This window comes from Melampsora larici-populina, assembly GCF_000204055.1.
Source record: "Melampsora larici-populina 98AG31 unplaced genomic scaffold MELLAscaffold_4, whole genome shotgun sequence".
Taxonomy (NCBI): Eukaryota; Fungi; Basidiomycota; class Pucciniomycetes; order Pucciniales; family Melampsoraceae; genus Melampsora; species Melampsora laricis-populina.
The window spans coordinates 2084067-2108076 of NW_006768768.1; the positions used below are offsets into that span (position 1 = coordinate 2084067).

A 24010-nucleotide genomic window follows, 5' to 3' on the forward strand; every position below is an offset into this window, starting at 1 on the left:
AAACCATTTCCACCAAAAACCAAAAAACCAAAAAACCAAGAACCAAGATGAGTCAATCATCCTCATCAGATCAGGAATCAGATCACCAACAAGTAAGTCAGTCATTCAAAAGATACTCACCATTATCAAATACTCATCTTTAGTTTTCTTTCTAGTCAGAAATCTATAATCATCATCAAAAAAGACCACTCGATTCAGATTATCAATCATCAGAGGAATCAGATTCAGAATCAGAATCAAAATCAGAAAAGGAATCGAAATCAGAAGAAGAAGAAGAAGAAATCCAAGTATTATCACATAAAGAAAGAAGAAAACGTAAAAAACTATGCACCAAACAAGCCCTAAACCCAATCCCCAACCCAGCACCCAAAGCCACCAAAGGAGAGTACGGAATCTGGGTCGGAAACCTACTATTCACCACCACCCAATCAGACCTCGAAACATTCTTTTCATCATGCGGCCGAATCACCCGGTTCAATTTCCCAACCAAACCCCACACACCCATCAAACCCAACCAAAGGAATCCAGGTTACGCATACATTGATTTCGAATCTGAAGAAGGTATGAAGAAGGCTTTGCAGAAAACTGAGAGTTTGTTGGGTGGTCGAAAGCTTTTGATCAAACGATCTAATGATTATTGTGGGAGACCTAAGAAGGGAATTGAACATGATGGGGTTAAAGATGGGGGAATTGGGTGGGGTGAGAAGGGCCCTGTTAAGGGCTTGGATCGGATGGCTAAACCGGCTGTGGCTTGTTTGTTTCTAGGTAATTTGAGTTTCGAAAGTACTGTGAGTTTAAGATTTCTCATTTTCTTTCGATAAATCATGGATTTAATTATGGGGTTTTTTCTTTGATGGTAGTCTGAATCGATTATGAAACATTTTAAATCAAATCATCAAACTTCAACTTCAAACCAAGCTCAAGCAGACGATCCAGCCATACGACAGATCAGACTAGGTACATTTGAAGACTCAGGAAAATGTAAAGGGTAAATCGATCGCAACCTCTACCTTACCAAATGCAAATGAACTGATCAAAATTGTGCGTTTGGGTTTGGAATAGATTTGGATTTTTAGATTTTCGTGATACTCATTCGGCCACCCAAGCTTTAATGAATAAAAAAAACCATCGATACTTGGGACGTCAGATTAAAGTCGAATACGCTTCTGAAGAAGCGGCTCGTCGGGGTGGTGGGTCTCATGCTTCTTTAAATCGAAATAAATCAAAATCTCAATCCAATCATTCAAATTCAAACTCAAACTCAAAGCAAACTCAAAGAAAAGAATTTAAACCTAGAGTAGATCAAAGTAGAATAGACCAACTTAAAGACGTAGAAAAACTGGAAAAGATCGAAAATATGGAAAGGATAGAAAAAGTAGAAAAGATAGACCCCCAACAAGTTCAAGAAGTCCGTACAAAAAAATCGTTTCAAGGAAGACTTACACCAGGTGCTGCACTTGCAAATGCTCAAAGAGCTCCTACTGGAATCATAAGAAATCCAGAAAAAGTAGGAAAGAAGATTGTTTTTTAGATTTTCAAGTTTGCAACCAAACGTATGTGTTAAAGTAAACTAAACCAAAAAAAATCAAAATCAAAATCAAATCCTATAGTTATGAAAGAACATTTTGATTGGGTTCTGGATTTTTTGGGATCGGTTTGAACGTTGTGTTTTTTGAGAGATGTGTCTTTTTTTGGTATATCAAGGAATATGGGAATGGTTTTTGAAAAGCATGGTTTGATTGATTTATCAACGATTATATCACAATACACATACTAGAAATTAACATCTGTTTGACCATCACATTGAAATTTCTGACCATTTTTCTTTTTTAGTTTTTCTACTTTTTTTTGAATGCATCATATTCATCACCAAGATATTTATGTAGTGTTTTTTGATGATAGGTATTCTTGGATTCTGAACCTTGAACAGAAGGGTTACAAGGGTTTGATGCAAGGTGGTTCTCAGTGATGTACTAGAAATCAAGCTATGTTCAACAACCACATTGAGTTTCTAACCATTTTTCTTTTTTGAGTTTTTCTGCTTTTTTTGTATGCATCATATTCATCATCAAGATATTTACCATGTGTTATTCATTGAGAGGTATTCTTGGATTCTAAACCTTGGAGAGAAGGTTCAGAATCACAAGGTTTTGATCCAAGGTGATTCTCAGTGATGTACTAGAAATCAAGCTATGTTCAACAACCACATTAAAGTTCTAACCATTTCTCTTTTTTGAGTTTTTCGGCTTTTTTTTGTATGCATTATATTCATCATCAAGATATTTACCATGTGTTTTTCATTGAGAGGTATTCTTGGATCCTAAACCTTGGACAGAAGGTTCAGAATCACAAGGTTTTGATCCAAGGTGGTTCTCAGTGATATACTAGAAATTAAGCTATGTTTGACCATCACATCAAATTTCTAACCATTTTTCTTTTTTAGTTTTTCTACTTTCTTTTTTGAATGCATCATATTCATCACCAAGATAACCATGTGTTTTTCATTGAGAGGTATTTTTGGATTCTGAACCTTGAACAGAAGGGTTACAAGGGTTTGATCCAAGGTGATTCTCAGTGATATACTAGAAATTGAGATGTGCACACAACATCCTTGTATATATCCAGAATGAAGCTGATCAAGCTATAATTCAAGTGGCAGCTTGGTGTACTAGATACTTCATAGAATGCATTCCCAAAGATCAATCAGTCGCATTTCCCATCACCATCAAGCCAAATGGTTTGACTACACGAGAATTATCAGGATTGAGCAATTTGTTCAAGCAAAACAGTCGGGCATAAGTGGAAATAATGGTTAGCTGTAGCACAAATTCGACATCATAGTGATGAATTAGATGATCAAGGTGTCGTGGAGCACTGTGACTTGGGACATTCTAGATGTCATGGCAAACATCGTGAAGTTTACAGCACGGAAAGTGAAAGTCAGTGCTGAACGAATATCATATGATTCACTGACAACAAGTTTACAAATTTATACTTACGTAGAAACTTATTCATAGTCTTGCAAAAGAACAAGCCAGTCCTTTCAGATTGATTGCAATCTGTTGTTTTCAAAATACAAGAATTGATCAAGATTTGATAGATTAGTCACTAGAATTCTGTGCTTTTGAGGCACGTTGAGATATCTTGAACTGATCCACACAGACACTGAGGTGAAACATGGAAGATGACTTACAGAATTGTCTGCCGTCTTTGCGGTATTCTGTGAAGGGCTCGAATACAATGTCGCAAGCCCATAAGTCCCCCCCATTCATTAGCTTTCCACTTTGGTCAACACAGTCCTTACCAGCTGTGCGAGACCCCATCAAACGGAAGAGTAAGTGGTCCTTCTATATCGCCCGTTGATTGAAAACAAAAACTCTTCCTTACAGGGTAATAACCGATCACCCCTTCTACAGTTTGTGCAATAATTCGTGACATAGCTTGAACCAGAGCCTTGTGTTTCACACGCTGTGAGTTCAAAAGGATGTTAAAATTGTTTACTAGTCAGTTCACATTATATATAAGAACAAAACAATGAATGATTGACTTGGAAGAAGTGAAAAAGTGCAGATTGAAGGAAATCTTTGACTGACCCGACTTGTCGACACCGGGGGATGCTACATGTAATGTCGTCGAAGACTCCATTACAAACATAGTACAGACATATATTCTTATACATGATTACACGACCTTTTTGATATCTCTCGTCTCGCAGAACACTAACTCCTCAGGGAATCTAGACTGATTAGATTTCATCTCTTTGGAGTTAGGTGAGCAACAACATCATTTCACTTATATCATCCTATTTCCTTATTATATCTTGTATGGTTCCTCAGGGAATCTAGACTGATTAGATTTCATCTCTTTGGAGTTAGATAATAAAAACTAGTATAGTTTGGTTCTAGAAAATCAGTCGAGATCACTACGTGATTCTCAGTTCCCTCACATTCCCGTCACTGTTCGGTAAAAATAAGATTAAATTAGTGAGGACTCAATAGGTCCTTTACACTTCTTTTTTCTCGAACCAATCCCGAATCCCGTCAACCTTGTGGTTCCAATACAATCGCAAAACAACCCCGCATATGACGACCAATCCCGATTCCCGTACAACCCGTAGCAGCTTAAACCATACACTCACCGGCATAGTTGATAATCCAGAAGATATCATAAGATGAACAAACTCCGCGCCGACTTATCACCGACGTTCAATTGAAGAAGAAGGACGATACGAAGAAAATAAGGTTTTGTTTGCATTCATTCCTAAGCCTATACCTGCAACCAAAAAGCCATACAATCCAAACCCACGGCTTCCTACTACCCCAGTACAACAAGTACCGGCAAGTTTCCCGCGATCACCATCTCAGACTCGTGTCTCCCAAATCCTGTTTGAAGAGAAACGACTTCTACAGGATCGATCTTCTAAGCCATCTCAATCATCTTCTCTGCGCTCCTCTACAACAATGGGCAACACTTTGTTGGAAGAGACTACCTCGACCAACGACCTCCTTCGTGCTATCCTGCAGACTCAACAAGCAGGGATTCAAGCGGCTAATGAATCGGCCCTACGAATCTCAAAGCTAGAAGAAGAGAGAATCATAGCGGCCAAAGAATCGGCACAGAAGATTGCGTTGCTAGAAGAGAAACTCCTCGTATTACAACTAAATGAATCCTCACCGAGACGAACAGTCGAGGTGGAAGACGCCACGAGTCGTGGCGTAGACTTGACAAAATTTAAGTCATCGGACGGACCAGCCTTCAAGGGGCCATACCGGGACACCGAATCCTTTCTCAAGTGGTTCACAGCACTAAAGATCTTCTTTCTTGTGAAGAAGATCGAGAAAGATGAAGATAGAATCATACTCACGGGTTCTTACCTGCAAGAGACCAATTTACAATCCTTTTGGGCTCATAACATCGAAAACTTCAAGAATATCACTTGGAAAGAGTTCAAAGCCAGCCTATTCAGAGCGGCACTACCATCCGATTGGAATGATAAACTGAGAGAGAAGATTTTATTACTCAGGATGTCTTACAATGAAGATTTTAAATCATATAGCACCAGAGCGCGATCGGTTCAGTCACTCATGAATCACGACAACTTGATCTTAAACGACTACACCTTGGCAACTCACCTAGTCTTAGGGATTATACCCGAACTTAAATCGTCTATACGCTTACATGAGGCTCTAGTGGAGGAAGGATTTGATTACAATAAATTTGAAGAACGTTGCGAAGTCTTATATGAAGACTTGATCGTCAAGAGAGTTATCTTGAAACGAGCGGGACCTTCTTCATACCGTTCTGCACCAACCAATCCCACTTTCCATCATTCAACCAAGACATCGCCACCGGTGACGGCAGAGGATGAAGAAGCTAGGAAGCGTGCGTTCATTTGGAAGATCAAGTTGTATCTCGATTTGGCAGGCTTGTGTCACTACTGCAAGAAACAGTGCGGCAGTGAATACAAGCAATGCAGAGGTACTTTCTCTAAAGAGCGAGTCAACTTTCCACCGGGCTACACAGCACCACCCAAACCGGACAACTACACTCCATCTCGCGCTCGATTGGCATCCTCCCCTGCGGGTCGACCAACACAACCCCCAGCTGGCAGACCAGTTCGAGTCAACGCAGCGGCGGTAACCTTCCCTGAGTATGACGCGGTCACTGTAGCGGCATATGAAGAGATTGACTGTGAGCTCAAGGAAATACAAGAGTTGGGAGAGGAGGAGCTACTTCAACCCGGAGAAGGAGGGTACGTGGACCAACCTATCTCGCGACCAGTGGTGATCCTACAGCTAACCTGTAACGGCAAACCCATCCGCGCCCTGGCTGATGCAGGATCGGAGACGAACCTGATAGCGGACAGAGTGGTTGATACCTTGGGACTACGTCGAAGGAAACTACTGAAACCGACGATTGTAGGACTCGCACTCGATTCAGGCAGCCAACCACCCATGCTCACGGAGTTCACAACAGCATCCCTCAAGCACTTATCGTCGGACATGACTTTTGATCATACATACATGAAGATCGGACAATTAGGTCAATCATATGATATAATTCTGGGTGCTCCTTTCCTTTCTCGTCACGAGTTATCAGTATCATGTGCAAAGAAGGCTGTTATTAGTGAAAGATCCTTTGTTTTGTTGTATGATTTTAGAGAAGAATTGAAATTGAAAGATAAGATTGAGGAGTCAAAACTGGCCTTGGTAGCCGCATCAGATGAGAAACGTGAGAGTGATCGTTGGAAATTGTGGGAGAAAAAATTGACACAGAAAGCTGAACCCTTGAGAAGGAATGCCCCAAGTTCGTGGGAGGAATGGGAGGAAACTTACTTCTCACAATACCATGAACTATTCCCTGTAGATATTCCGGCAATCTCGGATGAAGCTGAAGAGCAAGGTGAGTTCACCGATGGATCCTTCCCCAACAAAATGCAAGATCCATCATCCACGGTACGACACAAGATCATCTTAACGGACCCAAACGCGGTAGTAAACGAGCGCCAATACCCTTACCCGCACCGTCACATGAAAGCTTGGAGAAAACTACTAGACCAACACATAGCAGCAGGGAGGCTCCGGAAATCTTCAAGCCAATACGCATCTCCCAGTCTGATCATTCCAAAGAAGGACCCTTTGGAACTTCCAAGGTGGGTATGTGATTACCGCACCTTGAATAGCATGACCGTCAGGGACCGTTCACCGCTTCCTAAGGTGGACGAGTTGGTCAGGCTAGTATCGTCAGGAAAAATTTTCTCATTATTAGACCAAACTAATGCCTTCTTCCAAACTCGAATGAGAGAAGCTGACATCCCTCTCACCGCTGTCAAGACACCGTGGGGACTTTACGAGTGGTGCGTGATGCCTATGGGTCTCACAAATGCACCCGCAACACACCAGAGTCGACTCGAGGAGGCATTAGGGGAATTGATCAACACCGTATGCGTTGTATATCTGGACGACATTGTAGTTTTCTCGAATTCATTGGAAGAACACAAGAAACATTTAACTTTGGTTTTGGAAAGACTCAAGAAGGCTAATCTTTACTGTAGTAGAAAGAAGACAAAGATGTTCAGGCGTGAGGTGAAGTTCTTAGGACATGTGGTCTCAACAGACGGAGTACGAGCGGATGAAGAGAAAGTTGAACAAATACGTTCTTGGGAGTCCCCGAAATCAACGAAAGGAGTTCGAAAATCTTGGTACTGTACAATGGATGAAGAAATTTGTACATGGCCTAGAAAAATACGTGGGGAAACTCACACACCTGACCAGTAGTAAACTCGACAAGAAGAATTTCAAGTGGGGAGATATGGAGGAAGCAGCATTTCAAAACATCAAGAGGATCATGACGACACTCCCATGCCTGAAGAACGTGGATTTTGATTCAACGGACCCATTATGGCTATTCACCGACGCGAGTGGGACGGGTTTAGGAGCGGCGTTGTTTCAAGGGAAAGAGTGGAAAGGGGCGAGCCCAATAGCTTACGAGTCGAGACAAACGACAACGGCCGAGCGCAACTACCCGGTACACGAGCAAGAGCTATTAGCAGTTATTCACGCATTACAGAAGTGGAAAATGCTCCTCTTAGGCATGAAGGTGAATGTGATGAGCGACCATCACTCGCTGACCTACCTTTTAAAGCAGCGATCACTCAGTAGGCGCCAAGCTCGCTGGCTCAAACAATTAGCCGATTTTGACCTTCAATTTCAATACATCAAAGGGGAGGACAATTCGGTGGCCGATGCGTTGTCAAGGAAAGACTCTGAAGACTTTCAAGCGGGAGTTGAAATGGTAGCGGCATTAGCACTCTCACAAACCTCTCTCTCAGATGACTTTCGACGCGAAGTTATACGTGGATACAAGACTGACAAATTCTGTACTGCTGTCCGTGACGGAGCGCCTCTTAGAGATGACTGCTATATTGACGAGGGCCTGATTTTCATCGACGGAAGACTTCTGATTCCCAACGTTGAAAGCTTACGCTTGAACCTCATCGAAGAAGCACACAAACGAGTAGGACATTTAGGAGTTCTAAAGACCGTATCAAGCCTTCGACTAGATTTCTTTTGGCCACGAATGAGCAAAGACGTAGAATTCCGCCTGAAGTCTTGTGAAATTTGTCAGAAAACGAAAGCACGGACGTCATTACCCAATGGTCACATGCGCACACCCAACGTACCATCCGAACCCTTATCAAATATTGCCATAGATTTCATTGGACCTTTACCAAAGATCAACAACTATGACATGTTACTGACGGTCACTTGTCGACTTTCTGGCTTCACGCGACTGATTGCAACTAATCAAGCCGACACAGCGGAGAAAACGGCGTCAAGATTCTTTGGCGCTTGGATGGGCACTTTTGGAGTTCCCCAATTGATCATCAGCGACAGGGACAAGGCGTGGTCTTCAAAGTTTTGGAAGGCTCTGGTAGAACGCCTCAACTTCTCCTTTCACCGATCGTCGGCGTACCACCCCCAAGCTGATGGCAGGAGTGAACGGACCAACAAGACAGTAGGTCAAGTATTACGTACTTTCACCGCCAAACGTCAGACAAAATGGTTAGAAGCCCTACCCTCGGTAGAGTTCGCGATCAACAGTGCCACAAATGTAGCGACAGGTCTCTCTCCCTTTGAGGCTGTGTTTGGAAGACCGGCTAAGCTTTTCCCTTCCTGCGGTTCCATTGACGACTCTCCACCCTCACTCGAGACCTGGCTTCGTCAACGGGAGGGTACCTGGGCTCAGATACGCGATAACTTGTGGACCAGCCGGGTACAACAAGCATTACAACACAACAAACGTCATGTTGATCTGAAGGTTGAACCAGACGGTTGGGTATTACTCGATTCCGGTGATTGGAGAGGCCGCCATTCAGGCGGGGTCGACAAGCTCAAAGAACGATACGAAGGACCATACAAGGTCCTGGACACATTCAATAACGGACAGAGTGTTTGAATTGATTTACCAGTGGGCGACAAACGACATAATGTTTTCAACATCTCGAAATTGAAGCCTTTCGTGGAGAACTCGGGGTTAGGGCCTGAGGCCCAAAAGTAAGTTCTCTCCTTAGTATGCACCGCCGGGCTTTCTACGCCGTTTGTCATAAAATCATTACCTTGGCCACACTGTGAGCGTCGAACGGGGGCTCCGCTTGTTTCATTCACAGCAAACAATCACACAAAGTACTCGAGGCGACACTGGCGTACTTCACCTTTAATCAAGTTCACATTATTAACTCATAATTTTTCTCTTCTCTTACGTCTCTTTTTTTTTCTTCTCTTTTTTCTTCTTTCTTTTTCTTCTTACTTTTCTTCTTTAATTATTTTACTTATTTCACGGGGGATTAAGATCAAGATGGGACACAAAAATTTCCAACATCGGGTTACTGTTCCTTGTTTCTCATTCTCATTTCTCTTTCTCTTTTCTCTTTCAATTATTACTCATTTTCACGGCTCTCGCACCTCGGCACTCAAGCCTTTTTTATAGGAGGGGAGAATGTAATGTCGTCGAAGACTCCATTACAAACATAGTACAGACATATATTCTTATACATGATTACACGACCTTTTTGATATCTCTCGTCTCGCAGAACACTAACTCCTCAGGGAATCTAGACTGATTAGATTTCATCTCTTTGGAGTTAGGTGAGCAACAACATCATTTCACTTATATCATCCTATTTCCTTATTATATCTTGTATGGTTCCTCAGGGAATCTAGACTGATTAGATTTCATCTCTTTGGAGTTAGATAATAAAAACTAGTATAGTTTGGTTCTAGAAAATCAGTCGAGATCACTACGTGATTCTCAGTTCCCTCACATTCCCGTCACTGTTCGGTAAAAATAAGATTAAATTAGTGAGGACTCAATAGGTCCTTTACACTACAGTCCAGCCGTGGCTGCAATCTATAGCATTAGCATCTGCGAAGATGTGAAAGCCGAGGTCTCCGGCGAGCAAGCAAACGAGCAGAAGATGAAAGATGGGTATCGATCGAATCCAAGACATATTTCAAAGAACAAGATGAGAATCAGCGAATAGTTATGAAAGGCCCGTAGATCTAGTGAGAGGGATCTTGCAGACTTTTTCTCTTTAGCGAAGCAACCTTATATAATCCACACAATTTAACGAGGAAAAGTGCTCTTCCGAATCCGTCTTAACCCTGATTGACGGTAAATCATCAGGCTATAACTTTAGCCACCGGTTCCTGGTCAGCCACTAGGGACGCCAGTGGCCACGGGAGTTTCCTCCGCGAGGAACCCCGCAACGATCCAATTCACCTCGTGCTGTCCACGTAAGGCCCACTGTGTCACTAATTAGAGAGGCATGGCTTCTTCGGGAATCGTTGGAAATGGGTGAAGTGGGCGAGAAGGTCTCCGGGCGGGAAGGTAGTCCGTATAAACTTATATCACGGGACACGACCGGTAACCATCCTTGACCATCATGTCCAAGATATGGAGTCTGACATAGCTGCGATGAGATGCTCATATCGGAGCTCGTGTCAAGAGAGTACGTGACATTCAAACTTGAATCGACATTGACACAACATATTCCCTTTCGACGTGATATGAAACTCACCAAATGACATGATAGAAATTAACAAGAAGTTCGAAGCCATGAAAAAATATCATACTTCTGAAGCTTCTTGAAATTGGACCAAATGATCAGGCGTCACCATCAAACAGAGACGGTCGTTGACTCAAGTTGGTACTAGTACTACTAGAGATAATATGGATGCTCATGAGTCATGCCTGATGACCAGAAGACTATGATGAGACTTTAAGACATGCGAAACAAAAATGTCGTCATCAGCTAGGAAAGGGACTCGAGATACGAGGCAATTGGTTGCTCAAACCCAATGGATTGTACTTGAAAGGAACTGTGTCTAACACATTGTCATTCAAAAAGCGAACAGAGTATGTGCTATGATTTGACCGCGAGAGTGACTGTGAACCAAGGGCAAAGGATACATACATATCCTGATTTTTCAAAAGGTATACCCCTTCTGACCCAGGTCAACTAAAAGTCAAAGAATGATACGTAATTCAACACCTCAAAGTCTTCACCAACCTGTGAAGTTGAGTGTCTATGGTCGTTACCTGGAGGAGCAGGTGAGTAGTATTGAGGGGCACAAGGGCTCACTGCCTCTCTACCAAACTGCCCAGGCATTGTCCAATCCGTCACTGGATCCGACTCAAAATCCCTATATCTACCCTTGATTTGCCAAAGCTGTCTATGACGTCACATCTTTCTGCGCCAACTAGAAGCTCACTCAAGATTGTATTAAAGCCGCATGTCGTTTGTCTAGAGGTAAGATCATTTCAGCAACACAATCAATTACTTGAATCATTTACAAACATTTACACCATACTTGCTTTACTACGTTAAATAACTATTCATCATGAAGATTGCATCTTTCAATACTTTAGGATTTGCTCTTTGTATACTTGTCGCTGCATCTTTAGTTTGTGGTCAAGCGGATGTCAAAACTACCGCAACTCCCAGTAATACTCCTGATGCTACATCCAAAACCCCCGAGCAAAAAGCTGCAGATCTGAAAACAGCAAACGGTGTACTAAATTCGGTCTCAGCTGGGTAAGTCTCATCATACAAATATACGATTGATTTGAGCTCATTGGGCTGTTTTTGTTTTGTACCGAATCAGATTGGGTGCAGGAGGTTTAATCCTTCCTTCATTTATCTTGAAAGCAGTTGCAGATGGAGTAGGTCAAATCAAAACTCGACGTTCAATCAAACTTGAGCGCGATTATTGAGATATGCATGGATCGAATCAAAATTAAGAAGAATAGAATTGGAATTTCATATTCATTTTCCACTTCATCTTCCTTGATCTGATTTATGTTTCCAAGTTCTCTATCACTTGACTTTTGCTTTCTCATTGTATTCTTACCTAACTTCAATCTGTCTCAACAAGGCATTGGCTCTTCTTTCCCCTGTAGAAACTTCAATTGTACTTTCCTTTCTTTTTTTGATAGAAACTTCTATCACATTTTGTATCTTACTTCAATAACCAATTTTTTTGAAAAATCCCAACTTGAGAATTTTCTGATCTGGTGCTTGGCTTCTGCTCCATTCGTGAAAAGAAGACCGTTGACTCTGGATTGATTTTTCAGCGTTAACATAGCCAGCATCATAAATCGCACGAGTATTTGAACCATTCACATCGTGTTCAACGCGTCATCCATTCCTTACTGAGGAGGAATGCAAGTTAGCCGACGTAAAAAGAGTTCCATATTTTAATGGATCTGTGCATCATACAATCTAGCTAGGATACATACACATTCAGGGTGGGCTCACGTGTAGAGAAATGTAGAGTTAAGTGGCCATTCAAGGATCACGGCTCTGGGCTGTGGATCATTCTTCACATATTTATATACATGTCGTGATTGCAATTCGAACACAGAAGTTTAGCATTAGAATATGGATAATAAGACAAATCAAAGGAACAGGTCACAAAGATGAAGGAAGATCCCAACAAAATGGAAATCATAAGTGTTTCACAGGGAGGAGTTTTCGACAAAGAGGAAACATGAATTCGTGGATTAGTTGGGCGGGCCGTGAGATCCAGTAAGCTTCTTCAGGGTCGTGGTATCAGTCACGTTCTTCATCCAGGTGTTCCTCTTGACCAAGCCAATATTCCTCCACGATTACAAACTCATCATCGAATTCATCATCCTCATCCTCACTATAATCCTCGTCACCATTCTCATCAACATCCAGCTTGATTTCATAGTTCTGACACAAGGCTTTTAAGTCATTGAGTTCTCTACGAGAAAGAAATGCCCTAGGGGCAAAAAAGCCCGTTCGATTTTTAAATTCAAACTTCTTCAAATTTGGCCAAGGTTGATCTTGAATTAATTGTTTTAAATCTTGACGTTTGTAACGCGAAGCGTCACCTAATAAGATCCACAAAAGGTTCTTTGAGTCTTGAAAGGCTCTCAAGAATTGGATGGGTAAGTAGCTTATGATTTCTAAATTGATCAGTTTGGGCAATTCGAATCGGATCTTATCATTTGGTAAGGCTTGAAGAACTGAATCTGGATTCCAAATGCCACGATGATAACGAGGGATGTTATCAAATATAAGTGTTGTTAACGTCGATTGAAAAAGTGTGACGAAATCGTGTAGGACTGATATGGAGAGTCGATCACAATCTACTAATGATAATGCTTTCAACGAACTTTTCCAATGAAGTTGATTCCAACTAGAATCTAGACAATGCACTTCTTTCAAATTTAATTCAACAAGATGAGTAAGTGAAGCCAGATGAAGTCCTAGTGGAGATTGACAAGCTTGTTTATGTTTTTGATGCTCTAAAGGCTTAGGGTGAGTAGCATCAATCCTGGAACAAGTGAGACTTTGAAGTTGAGAAAGGTTTGAGATGATGTTGACTAAAAAGGGTTCGGTGTAAGAGCATTGATTTGTACGAGATGATGATAGTGTAAGATGAGTAAGTGAAGTGAGTTGGGAGATTGATTGAAATGATAACTTTGGAATTTGAACAAGATCAATATCGAGCTCAAGGAGATGAGGACAACATTCCAAGATTTTGAACAACACTTCGGATCGTGACTTGATATTCCATTGTGGATTATGATGATAAATATTTTGCCTCAATAGCTGTTGAAGTTCACTTTCCTCTAAACCTGATGTGAAGTCTGAGACCCTCCACCTCATCTTCCTGCTGTGATATGAATGCCTTTTAATGATTTCCTCAAGTGTGAACTTTAGTCTATCCACCTTGTAACCTTGAAAATTGAAACCCTGGAATAGAGATCATAATCAAGGCATCAGTCACTCGATTATGACAAGATGATGATTTTGAGAGGCTCAAGTTACCTTGTAGAGATACGGACAGCATAATTTATAGAATATACGATCAACCGAAGCAAGTGATCGGATATCATCAATCAAGGGAAGACCTTTGAAAGACAAGAATTTGCTGTCTTGTCAGTACAACTAGTATGAATGTGATATTTGATGCAGAAGCTCAAGATTGAACGGATGAGGACGATAATGAGGTGGATGGGATTGGGAGAGTCAAGAAATCTACTAACAGTCGCTTTTTCCTTGAAATTTTTGAAGACGTCGAATTTCCTGATGTTGATCATCATCATTGTGATGTATGGTACTGCTCTGTTGGGTCTTATATTTTTTCTGATCAGTTGAAGAAAGGTGAAGAACCCAATGAATGATGAGTTCTTTGATCTCCATTGGCATAGATGATAAATTGTTCTGGATATGTGAATGGGGAATTCCAATTGAAGTCATTTTTGAATGTGAAGGTTTAAATGATCCTCTCAAAGGATGTGATTTCTTCGTCATCTTATTTTGAATATTTTTGCTTGATCGTAAGTCATACATTTTTTGAGCCGCTGAAAGATGTGACGATACTACCTTTGCCAGCTCACGGAGCTCATGAGGCTATATAAACTCAGCAAACGTTCCAGCTCGAGCCTCACTCGCTCGTCACCCACGGCCGACTAAGCCCGTTTCACTAAGCGTGTTTTGTGTACTTGTTGTCACCTGGGCGGTCATCACTAGGAGAGGCCCAATATTACTTCCTGGACCTTGACCATGCATGGGCATTGATGCCATTGGTATCGGGCAGACTTGAACGACATGGTGTGCGAGATGCCTACGCCAGTTATGGACGAGATGCTGCCTGCCCTCTACAAGTACTCAAAGTTAATTGCTCGATGGAAGACAGCACGTGCATACTATGCCGTAATTTTGAAGAACGAGAAACGCAAATCTTGCAAAAGAGATGCAAAAAAATGATATGCTGGCGCAGGACACAAAGCCTGATGAACGGGAAATCAACTCGGAAATTGCGAGTGCGGCGTCAATTCTCGAATTCTCGACGAGCCAAGGATATACTTAGATGTCCCCATCAAGAGCATACCAAAAATACCCTGTTGGTAGGATTGAACATGTTGTTGTTTTTTCTGAGAGAAATTCGAAGTGTTGATACACGATGTATGTAAAAGCGCTTATCAACAGTTCATCAGTCTTTTGCAGCTGTCCCTGATGAGTCGTGACAAGCTTGAAGACTTGATACTTGATCAAGTCTGATTTCTTGTACCAAAAGCTAATGATTCTCTTCACTCAAATTTACCTACTTCATGAGTCTGGGTTCTGAATCAGGCTAGCAGACTCATTAAGTTCTTCATCTCTTAAGAATTGACTCTTCATACCTCTTCACTTGAGAACCAATTGCACATATAAACCTCGAAGAAAATTTATCTATTGCTTTTTTCCAAATATCAATCACTTAAAAACAAACAACTCGCATTAGAAAAAAAACTAAAAAAAACCTAAACAGTTACACAAATTGAAAAAAAATAGAATGATATCTCAAGTTCAGTTGAATGAACCAATTTTTTTTCCAACTCCTTTTATTTTATTTTGCTTTTCTTTTACTTTTCTTTTACTTTTCTTTTACTTTCATCATCATCATCATCATCATGATAATCCCACAATTTTTCCAGTCTTTAAATCAATATCTTGTTCAAAGAATCCTGGTCTAGTACTCAAACCTGGCATCGTTTGCCTATTGGAATCAAATCAAATCAAATCATTGATATACCGTCAACTTCAACGGCTTGGGTTTTTGTAAAAAACAAAACTACTTACATATCACCCACAATAGGGTATAAGAATCCAGCACCAGCGGACATCTTGATCGTCCTGATCGGAATCACAAATCCTGCAATACCCAACCCCCCGAAAAAGTTTTTATGATTTAATAACGACAAACTGAAAATTAAATCTAGAGTATAGACAAAAAATGAAAAAAGTACTAAAATCACTCACCCTCTGGTCTTCCTTTCCTCTTAGGATCATGACTCAACGACAAATGTGTCTTAGCCATACAGATCGGGAATCCACCAAACCCTTGTTTCTCATAACTCTCAATCTGCTTCTCAGCTTCCTCTGAATATGATACACCAGAAGCACCGTACATCTTCTTAGCGATCGTTTCAATCTTAGCCTTCAATGGTTGATCAAGTTCATAAAGGAATTTGAAGTTTGCGTTTGATTCTCCTTCACATGCTTTGATCAAGGCTTTAGCTAAATCAATCGCTCCTTCTCCTCCTTCAGCCCAAAGATTACAAGCAACGGCTGCGTCAGCCCCAGCTGCAATCGCTAGTTTTTCTACTAACGCGATCTCTGCTGGTGTGTCGGCACTATGAGAAAAAAGACCAATGAGAAATTTAAAGGGGCAGAATCGCCTTGCTTAGAAACTACTCACGTAAATCGATTAACGGCCACAACTACATTAATGCCCATAGACCTGGCATTCTCAATATGCTTAGCCAAGTTTTCACATCCCTTTTCGAGAAGTTCAAGATTCTCCTCCAAATAGACATCCGCTAATGGTTTACCAGGTGTTACTTCTGGACCTCCACCGTGCATCTTCAAGGCTCTGATAGTGGCCACTAAGACAACTGCATTAGGTCGAAGGCCTGATACTCTGCATTTGATGTTACAGAACTTTTCCATTCTAAAACACGCATGTCAAAGTAGAAAGAGTCAATAATGATCCGACGTTCAAGAAGTAAAGAAATCCAAACAAACCCAATATCGGCACCGAAACCAGCTTCAGTGATCACGTATCCATATCGATCTTCAGGTTCACCCGGTTCAATACCAGCCAACTTCAACGCAATTTTATCTGCCAAGATCGAAGAGTTTCCATGGGCGATGTTTGCAAATGGACCGGCATGAACAAAGACAGGTGTGCCCTTTGATTTGATCAACCAAGTAAGCATAAATCCGAATGATCAAGATCCATACATAATAATTCCTCACCTCAAGGGTTTGCATCATGTTAGGCTTGATCGCATCTTTCATTAAGACGGCCATCGCACCGGCGCATCCGATATCATCAGCTGTGATCGGCACTCCGGATTTGCTATCAGCAACTACCATTCGTCCTAGCCTTTTGGCCACAACGAGAGGGGATTAGATTGTGAGTGTCAGGTGTCGGTATGCATCAAATACAATCGCCCAATCAGAACGTACCTTTCGCGCATATCAGCGAGATCATTACTGAGGGCAAGTACAGCCATACACTCGCTGGCAACTGCAATGTCGTAGCCTGTCTTGAGCTCTCGACCCTGCTCTGCGGGTCCTTGACCGATCGTGATTTGTCTCAAGAATCGATCATTGGTATCAACGACACGGTGCCTGATAGACATGGAGACATATGATAGTCAATCTCATATCTATCTCAAGCTCGACTTAGAGGGACTTACCAAGTGATTTTTTCAGGATCGATATCAAGTCGAACAAACTTGGAACGTTCTTCGTCAGTTAACTCGTCAGGTGTTTTGGAGGTATCGATTCCCAACTTTGCCAAGCGTCTCAACATGATCGGCGCAAATCTTCTTTTGCCCTTGATTGCAGGACACAATCGATTAAAAAGAGCTGTGTCTGATTGAGTTGACTCGTGAAAGTATCGTGCATCGATAGCAGCAGCTTTGATCAATGAGCAAAAATATCAGAAAATTTCGTGATGTACATGGAGAAGTAAACAAATGAAGCCTTACCAAGAAGATTGTTAGCAGCTGTTGTAGCGTGGATGTCACCTGTCAAATGAAGGTTGAATTCGTCCATAGGAATAACTTGACTGTACCCTCCACCCGCAGCTCCACCCTTAATCCCAAATGTGGGGCCTTGGGAAGGCTGACGGACAGTAGCAAAGCTCATTTTACCAAGATGTGCACCGAGGGCTTGAACGAGACCAATGGTAGTTGTCGACTTGCCTTCACCCAAAGGTGTAGGAGTGATTCTGTAACCAGGCAAAATTCACAGGTACATGAGTTTTGGTCATGCGGATTAGAATCAACGACAACCAACCCAGCGACAACCACATATTTGCCGTCCTTACGATGCGCAAGTCGATCCAAGAGGTTGAGGCTAATCTTGGCTTTGGAGTGACCATAAAGTTCCAATTCTGAGTCCAGGACACCGATCTCACTTGCCACATGGGCAATTGGTTTTGGTGTTTGAGCCATGGCGATTTCAATGTCACTAAAAAACGTCGCACGCAAGGTAAAAGAGGTCAATCGGGAAATACGCCTAGGGAGAAATAGAAGACTGCATACCTAGGAACCGGAGTCAACCTTTCCAACTTGAGAGGCTTGATACACCTCGAACGGGTTCGTTCAACTCTTCGTTGTGCGCTCAACAAAGTGTTCCCCATCAACATGGCTACAGTCATCGGACCAACACCGCCCGGAACGGGTGTGATCTGAGCAGCCACTGGAGCTGCTGAGTCAAAGTCAACATCTCCTACAAGCCTTTGTCCTGACTTTTTAGTAGAATCGGGGACAAAGTTGGTTCCCACGTCTACTACCACACATCCTTTCTTAAGCCATTCTCCTTTGACAAATTTGGCTTGTCCGATAGCCGAAACGACGATATCAGCTGTCTTAAGCTGGATACAGTAACAAATTGCGTGAACAAAGTGACAGAAACTGTAAGCGCAATGATTTACAAAAATTTACAATCGAGGTGCATAGACTGTTCGTAAAGATGATAAGAGCAAAGAAATCAAGCGAACTCACGATTTCGGGTAAGTTGGAAGTCCGACTGTGACACTGTGTGACAGTGGCGTCCTTTCGTCTAAGAAGAGCGCAAACTGGGCTTCCCACGATATCACTTCGACCAAGAACAACGGCATGTTTACCCGAGATCGAGATGCCAGTATGTTCGATCAAACGAATAACACCCGCCGGTGTACAGGGTGTAAAGAGAGGCTCTGAAGCTCTCGAACTGAGTAATCCGATATTATAAGCATGGAATCCGTCCACATCCTTGTCTGGGCTGACTAATTCGGTGATTCGGCGTTCCCCAGCTGATCCGATGTGAGGTGAGAGGGGAAGTTGAACGAGCAAACCATCAACGGATGGATCAGCGTTGAGACGAGTGATCTCTTTCGCCACCACTTCTTCGCTTGCTTCAGCAGGAATGATGATATGAAGGAATCGAATAGAGCATTCTTCCGCGGCTTTTTGTTTCATTCGAACATAGGTGGTTGAATCGGGTCTAGCTCCTTGTTGAATGACAACCAAGGTAGGCTTAAGAGACGAATCAGCAGCTATCTTGCTTGCAACTTGCTCTCGAAGCTGCCTAATGAAAGAATATCATGGTTAGTGATCGGTGATGATTCCGAATGGTAAAATTCAACTCCACTCACTTAGCAATTTGAGTTCCATCGATGATATTGTTAAGATTGGTAGTCATCTTGTTCTTGAGTGTTGTTGATGAAGTGCTTAATGATCTTGAGGATGGTAAAGGGTAAAGAGTCGATTGAGATGTATGCGTTAGAGTCGTTTGTTTGTAGTTTAATGAAAGCTTAGTAAGTTTGGTGATCGATCGAGTGGTTTGGTGACTTCGATTTGCTGTGAGTCGCAACAAGGATCGATGCATGGCAAGGTCAGCAGGATGTGTAAGAATGGCTTATTGACTCAAAGTTTTTTAAAAAAAATAAACTTCCGAGTTCTCTCACCTTGTATTCAGATATCAATCCGACTCGGCGGTCCTCGTCTCAGCTTTTTTTGGTCTTTATTAAGCTTAACAAAGCCCCTCACGAGCGCGTTCGCCGCGCCCTCGAAGAGGGGCTTAGATCGGACTCGGGATATTTGGCATGTGAGCTCCAAGAATTAGGTACCCTTAAGTTGTTTTTTTCAGTTCTCTACTCCATCTCACCGTAGAAAATGTTGGTGTTCAAGTATGTCATTCTTCATGAAATGCTACACAACATCATACGCTCAAAAGTTGTTATTTCCCAAAGCAAGTGCTTTCAAAATGTGATTCCAGTTTGATGACAAGTGTAGCTGTATGTTTCAGCCAAAAAGTCCGGAACATTTGTTTGGTTGCAAACTCCCAAATCCATGTCCAAAAGTCATGTCGGTTTTGTCTCTGGCAAAAACAGTAAAGGTCATTTCTGCTTAACTGCCAGACGCGGGCGTGTCCTACAGCACACGAAACATAAAGCAATGGAAATTTTTCATGGTAATGGCGTGCGTCAAAGATGCCATTGGAAAGGCCGGGTTTTCACTGCCAAAGAAAAATTTGGTCAAAGAAATTGTTTTACAAAATCCCTGCGCAACGTTCCCTACATATACAAATAAAAACATTATCGAGAAAAGATTACGAATGGCAGATGAACATACGAGGATTCGAGAACGTCCTTTCATCGAAACTTTCGCCAGAGAAGCATGTGCCGCAATGAAGAAACAGGGGATCACATTCAAAGAGGTAGTCAATGCTTTCCTGTCTTCAACAAACCCGGAACTGAAGGAGGCTCGAAGATATTGGGGTTCTGAGAGGGGTTTCCAATCTACATTGCAGATTATGTACTGGATAAAGCAACTGACGCAAAATAGTGATGAGGGAAAGGTGGAATGGAATGTGTTCATATTGAAAGAGGTGAATCCATGATTTCAATTTGCACATTTCAATTTGCACATTTTCAAATTCTACCTGACAATGATCTTGATAATAGGCTCAGCAGCAAATTAAAAAGGAAGTCTGGACAAAACCTCGAATGTTTTACAGTTCTCAAAAGATAACAACAAATTTCTTCAAGATTGAGGAGCTAGGAAAACGTGATGCTACCATAAGGGACTCGATGCCGTTCCTGTGGGATCTTATGTATAATCAACTATCCGCTAGGACCAATAACCAAGAGGAGCTCATGACCGGTGCAGCCCATGACGACATCATGTTAGATGGTGAAGCACCGACTAATGAAGAGTCGCTTTTGGATGATTCTCATGCTGGAGACGACGGTATGACTGAAACTTTGGCTGAGCAAGAGGCTCGGCATGACAAAGGGATTGAGTATGTACCTGAAGATAAACAAACAGCACAGATAAATCGGGCAAATCAGGTAAGTTTCCGTCTTGACACTCATTACCAGCACATCCTTTGTTGCTATTACACTGACGGGTTAGGTGTTATGTTACAATTTTAGGCGGCAACGACAATATGCGCCATGGTTTCTTTTCTATCCAACTATCGTGATAATTCCCTACAACTTCATAATTCTTTGACTTTCCTGGCTTGTGGGGTGTCATGCAGGATGTTTAAATATTTGAATAATATTGGTTTGAGCAGTTCTCGCCAAACTGCCGTAAAAGCAATGAATCACCTATGAACCACAAGGGAGGCTGCGCTCCGTGTGCTGATGTCCAGGTCTTATCAAATAAGTCCTATCATTTGCATGGACAACTTCGACATCTTGCAAAGGATTCACAACACTCGGGTTGAGGCTATGTCAAAACTCTTCCACGGAACGTGGGGTTATATTCAGTTCTTACCCGAATACCTGAAGCAGGATTTATGTAATGAAGATCACCTTTGAAACTACCACCGGGCCATGGAGGATTCCGTGAAGCGACCTGTTCATCTGGAATTATTCCGGTGGAAATCAAAGGACATGAACCAATGGAAAGCGACTTTGAAGAGCCAGCTAGCCACCGCTATGTACAAATACATCATCGACCCAGGAAAAGGTCCTTCAACTCGCCTCGCTAAAACGCCGCCAGCAATTGATCCAATACCTGTAGATGATCGTCACTTATTCCTATTAAGCTTGATGGATGCGGCGGATAACTCGGCAAATGGTGTTGGTCAGGTTTTCGAGGAAATAGCTAAACAGTGTGGCCTGACTCGACAAGAAATGGCAAAATTGGTTCAAATATTTGAAGGTGACCTCAGAACCTGTCAAAATATCGAGAGTCTTCGCAAGAAGAGAGCTCCGGCTGGAACTGTGGTAGGTGCTCTGTCAAGCGTGCTGACGATCCCAGGTGTGGCCCACATCACGTGGAACATCGCTCAGGGGATCTTAAGTCATCATTGGGGCAATAGTCGTGATGCCAATGACACTGGCGCTTGGAAAGCATGGCAGTCCATCGGTGGTTCACTATGTAAACCACCTTCCAAGATGGATTTTGGAACAGTATTGCGAGCGGTTCACTGTATCCACATGGGTACATTAGTTTCCTGTTTGAGGTCAGTCAGGTTGTGAAATCTACGGTTTTGAAAATTTATTGATTAAGATTGTTCCTTTTACTCTTTGAAGGAACACACTTTCTGAATACGAGACCAACCCCGACCTTTCGTAGGAAGGGGTTGCTCAGGCAGTAATTGACAAATGTTACGACAGTTTTTGTAGTCCTGAATCTTTAAGATCGAGCCTTTCCAAGAATGACATAAAAGGATATAATTTGCGACTAAGAATTTGCGACTTTGCCACAGTTGTTGAAGCGGACAGTGCCACGAGTGCAGGTGACGTTGGGCGCCTAAAGTTCATATGGAAGCAGTGGGCTTTAATGGCTCATGGTATGAGAGGTCTCTCTCGTTATGCTTTACACCTAACTCGATTCCTTGTCCTTGTGGAACAAGACTTACCACCTCCGTTGGCCAAGGTGGTCATGCACAGCATGTTGATACCCTCTGGACGGCGGCCAGGACATTTTGTGGGTAACGATCTTTGGCTTGAGCACCAAAATTATTGGCTCAAACATTTTTTTAATCAAAATGTGAGTGAAAATCTCAGTTTCATTCATTAATATGTTATAATATGTTATTTGCTGATTGAGTTTTTAACTGGTTCAGACCAATGGCACCGATGTAGAAAAATTAATTGCAATGTCAATTAATATACCTTTGGTATGTTACAGTGTTATAAACGTCAAATGATCACTCGCTACATACTCAATTTTGTTAATAAATATTTGTATGTAGCTCAGATTGTTAGTACAGCAGCTAAATCTGCGCTGCGGGCTCAAACCAATTCATTGTAGCCACACACACAACATCACATCTCAAACACTGGCCAATTTCGTGCGATCGTGGAACCATCAATATGTGACTGGAAAGACTTCAATCGCTAAGGACCTGTTCATTGATACCATCATAGAAGGAACAAACTTATTACAACAAAATCTCACACAAGATTTAAAAGCTAAGATTTCACGTTATCGATGGGGAGGTCTGGGAAATTTTGCTGGTCCAGTTTACAACGAAGTGGAGCCAGTGGTGTGAATCGAAATCTTATCCCTTCTTGGCTTTCTTTCCACCTCTCGCAGGCTTAGCAGGAGGTTTCCGTTTGTTGGTAACTTTCAAAGAGTTTAGTTTGGGTAATGGAAGAGGATTTTGTTCGGGTAATGGAAGAGGCTTTTGAGAATAAGAAGAGAATTGATCTTTAAATAGTTAATCTCACTAGACAAAGTCATAGAGACTCGACATACCAAATTGGTTTGTCCTGGTCTGACCTGGGTCCTTATGGCCGCGCGAGCGTCTTTCGCTTCCTGAATGGTCTGTTGGTGTGCGAGCAATTGCACTTGCGCCTGGCTGTGAACTCGTAATTCCTCTTCAGTTGGGTTCAGAATAGCAAACACATCCCTCCTGTTACTCCTCCACGCTTTGATTTCAAATAAGATTCCATCGTATGATGTAGGTAGAGGCTCACTTCCGAAGAGAAGGTCTAATGATTCCCCTTCGAGGAACAGTGCATAATTTACACATACACTCCATAACTTGTCCGCTGGAAAGAGATCGTGAGGTGTGTAAAAACTTGATTCTGGATACTCCAGTTCGAATATAGACTTCATTTTGTTGGTGATTTTTAAGTTCAATCGGATTAATCGTAGGTCCACGCGTAAAGGATCTTCAGGTCCGCTTGACCTTAAAGTGGGTAATGAGGCTTCATTATCAAGTTCTTCGTATTGATCTTCAAGTGAAGGATATGAATCGGGGGGAACATCTCGCAGAACTATGTCAGTGAAGTTGGAGACGGTGATTGTGGGCTGCTGAGCGAGAAAGTAGTCGGCGGCCTTGGGGTTGCAGTTTGAGCAGAGACAGGATGGCATACCGGCGTCCTTCTGGCGCTGGATTTTGTTAATTACAGATTGACAAGTTTCTGATAACGGAACGTAACCACACCTGAAATGTGAAACATGAGTTAGC

The 24010-nt window shown here is 42.2% G+C and overlaps 4 protein-coding genes across 4 annotated transcripts; 2 read left to right on the forward strand and 2 right to left on the reverse strand.

The window, feature by feature from the left end:
* Positions 1–15: 15 nt before the first annotated feature.
* On the forward strand, positions 16–1531 carry MELLADRAFT_115371 (uncharacterized protein; the record flags this gene model as incomplete). The annotated part of the gene is made up of 4 exons (XM_007405549.1): positions 16–92; positions 156–788; positions 861–988; positions 1063–1531. The coding sequence occupies 4 exons, from the start codon at positions 48–50 to the stop codon at positions 1529–1531; spliced, it is 1275 nt and encodes a 424-aa protein (XP_007405611.1).
* Positions 1532–2856: 1325 nt separating this feature from the next.
* On the reverse strand, positions 2857–10009 carry MELLADRAFT_123557 (uncharacterized protein; the record flags this gene model as incomplete). Its single annotated transcript, XM_007405659.1, has 5 exons — positions 2857–2891; positions 3000–3059; positions 3194–3307; positions 3388–3468; positions 9898–10009. 5 exons carry the CDS (start codon positions 10007–10009, stop codon positions 2857–2859), a joined length of 402 nt encoding a protein of 133 aa, XP_007405721.1.
* Positions 10010–11402: 1393 nt separating this feature from the next.
* Positions 11403–11775, forward strand: MELLADRAFT_102870 (uncharacterized protein; the record flags this gene model as incomplete). Its single annotated transcript, XM_007405550.1, has 2 exons — positions 11403–11596; positions 11667–11775. The coding sequence occupies 2 exons, from the start codon at positions 11403–11405 to the stop codon at positions 11773–11775; spliced, it is 303 nt and encodes a 100-aa protein (XP_007405612.1).
* A 3712-nt stretch (positions 11776–15487) lies between these two features.
* Positions 15488–19276, reverse strand: MELLADRAFT_102871 (uncharacterized protein; the record flags this gene model as incomplete). The annotated part of the gene is made up of 13 exons (XM_007405658.1): positions 15488–15575; positions 15659–15731; positions 15839–16212; positions 16278–16529; positions 16604–16770; positions 16838–16967; positions 17051–17215; positions 17284–17506; positions 17578–17819; positions 17888–18061; positions 18136–18467; positions 18598–19162; positions 19230–19276. 13 exons carry the CDS (start codon positions 19274–19276, stop codon positions 15488–15490), a joined length of 2832 nt encoding a protein of 943 aa, XP_007405720.1.
* Between the last annotated feature and the right edge of the window lie 4734 nt (positions 19277–24010).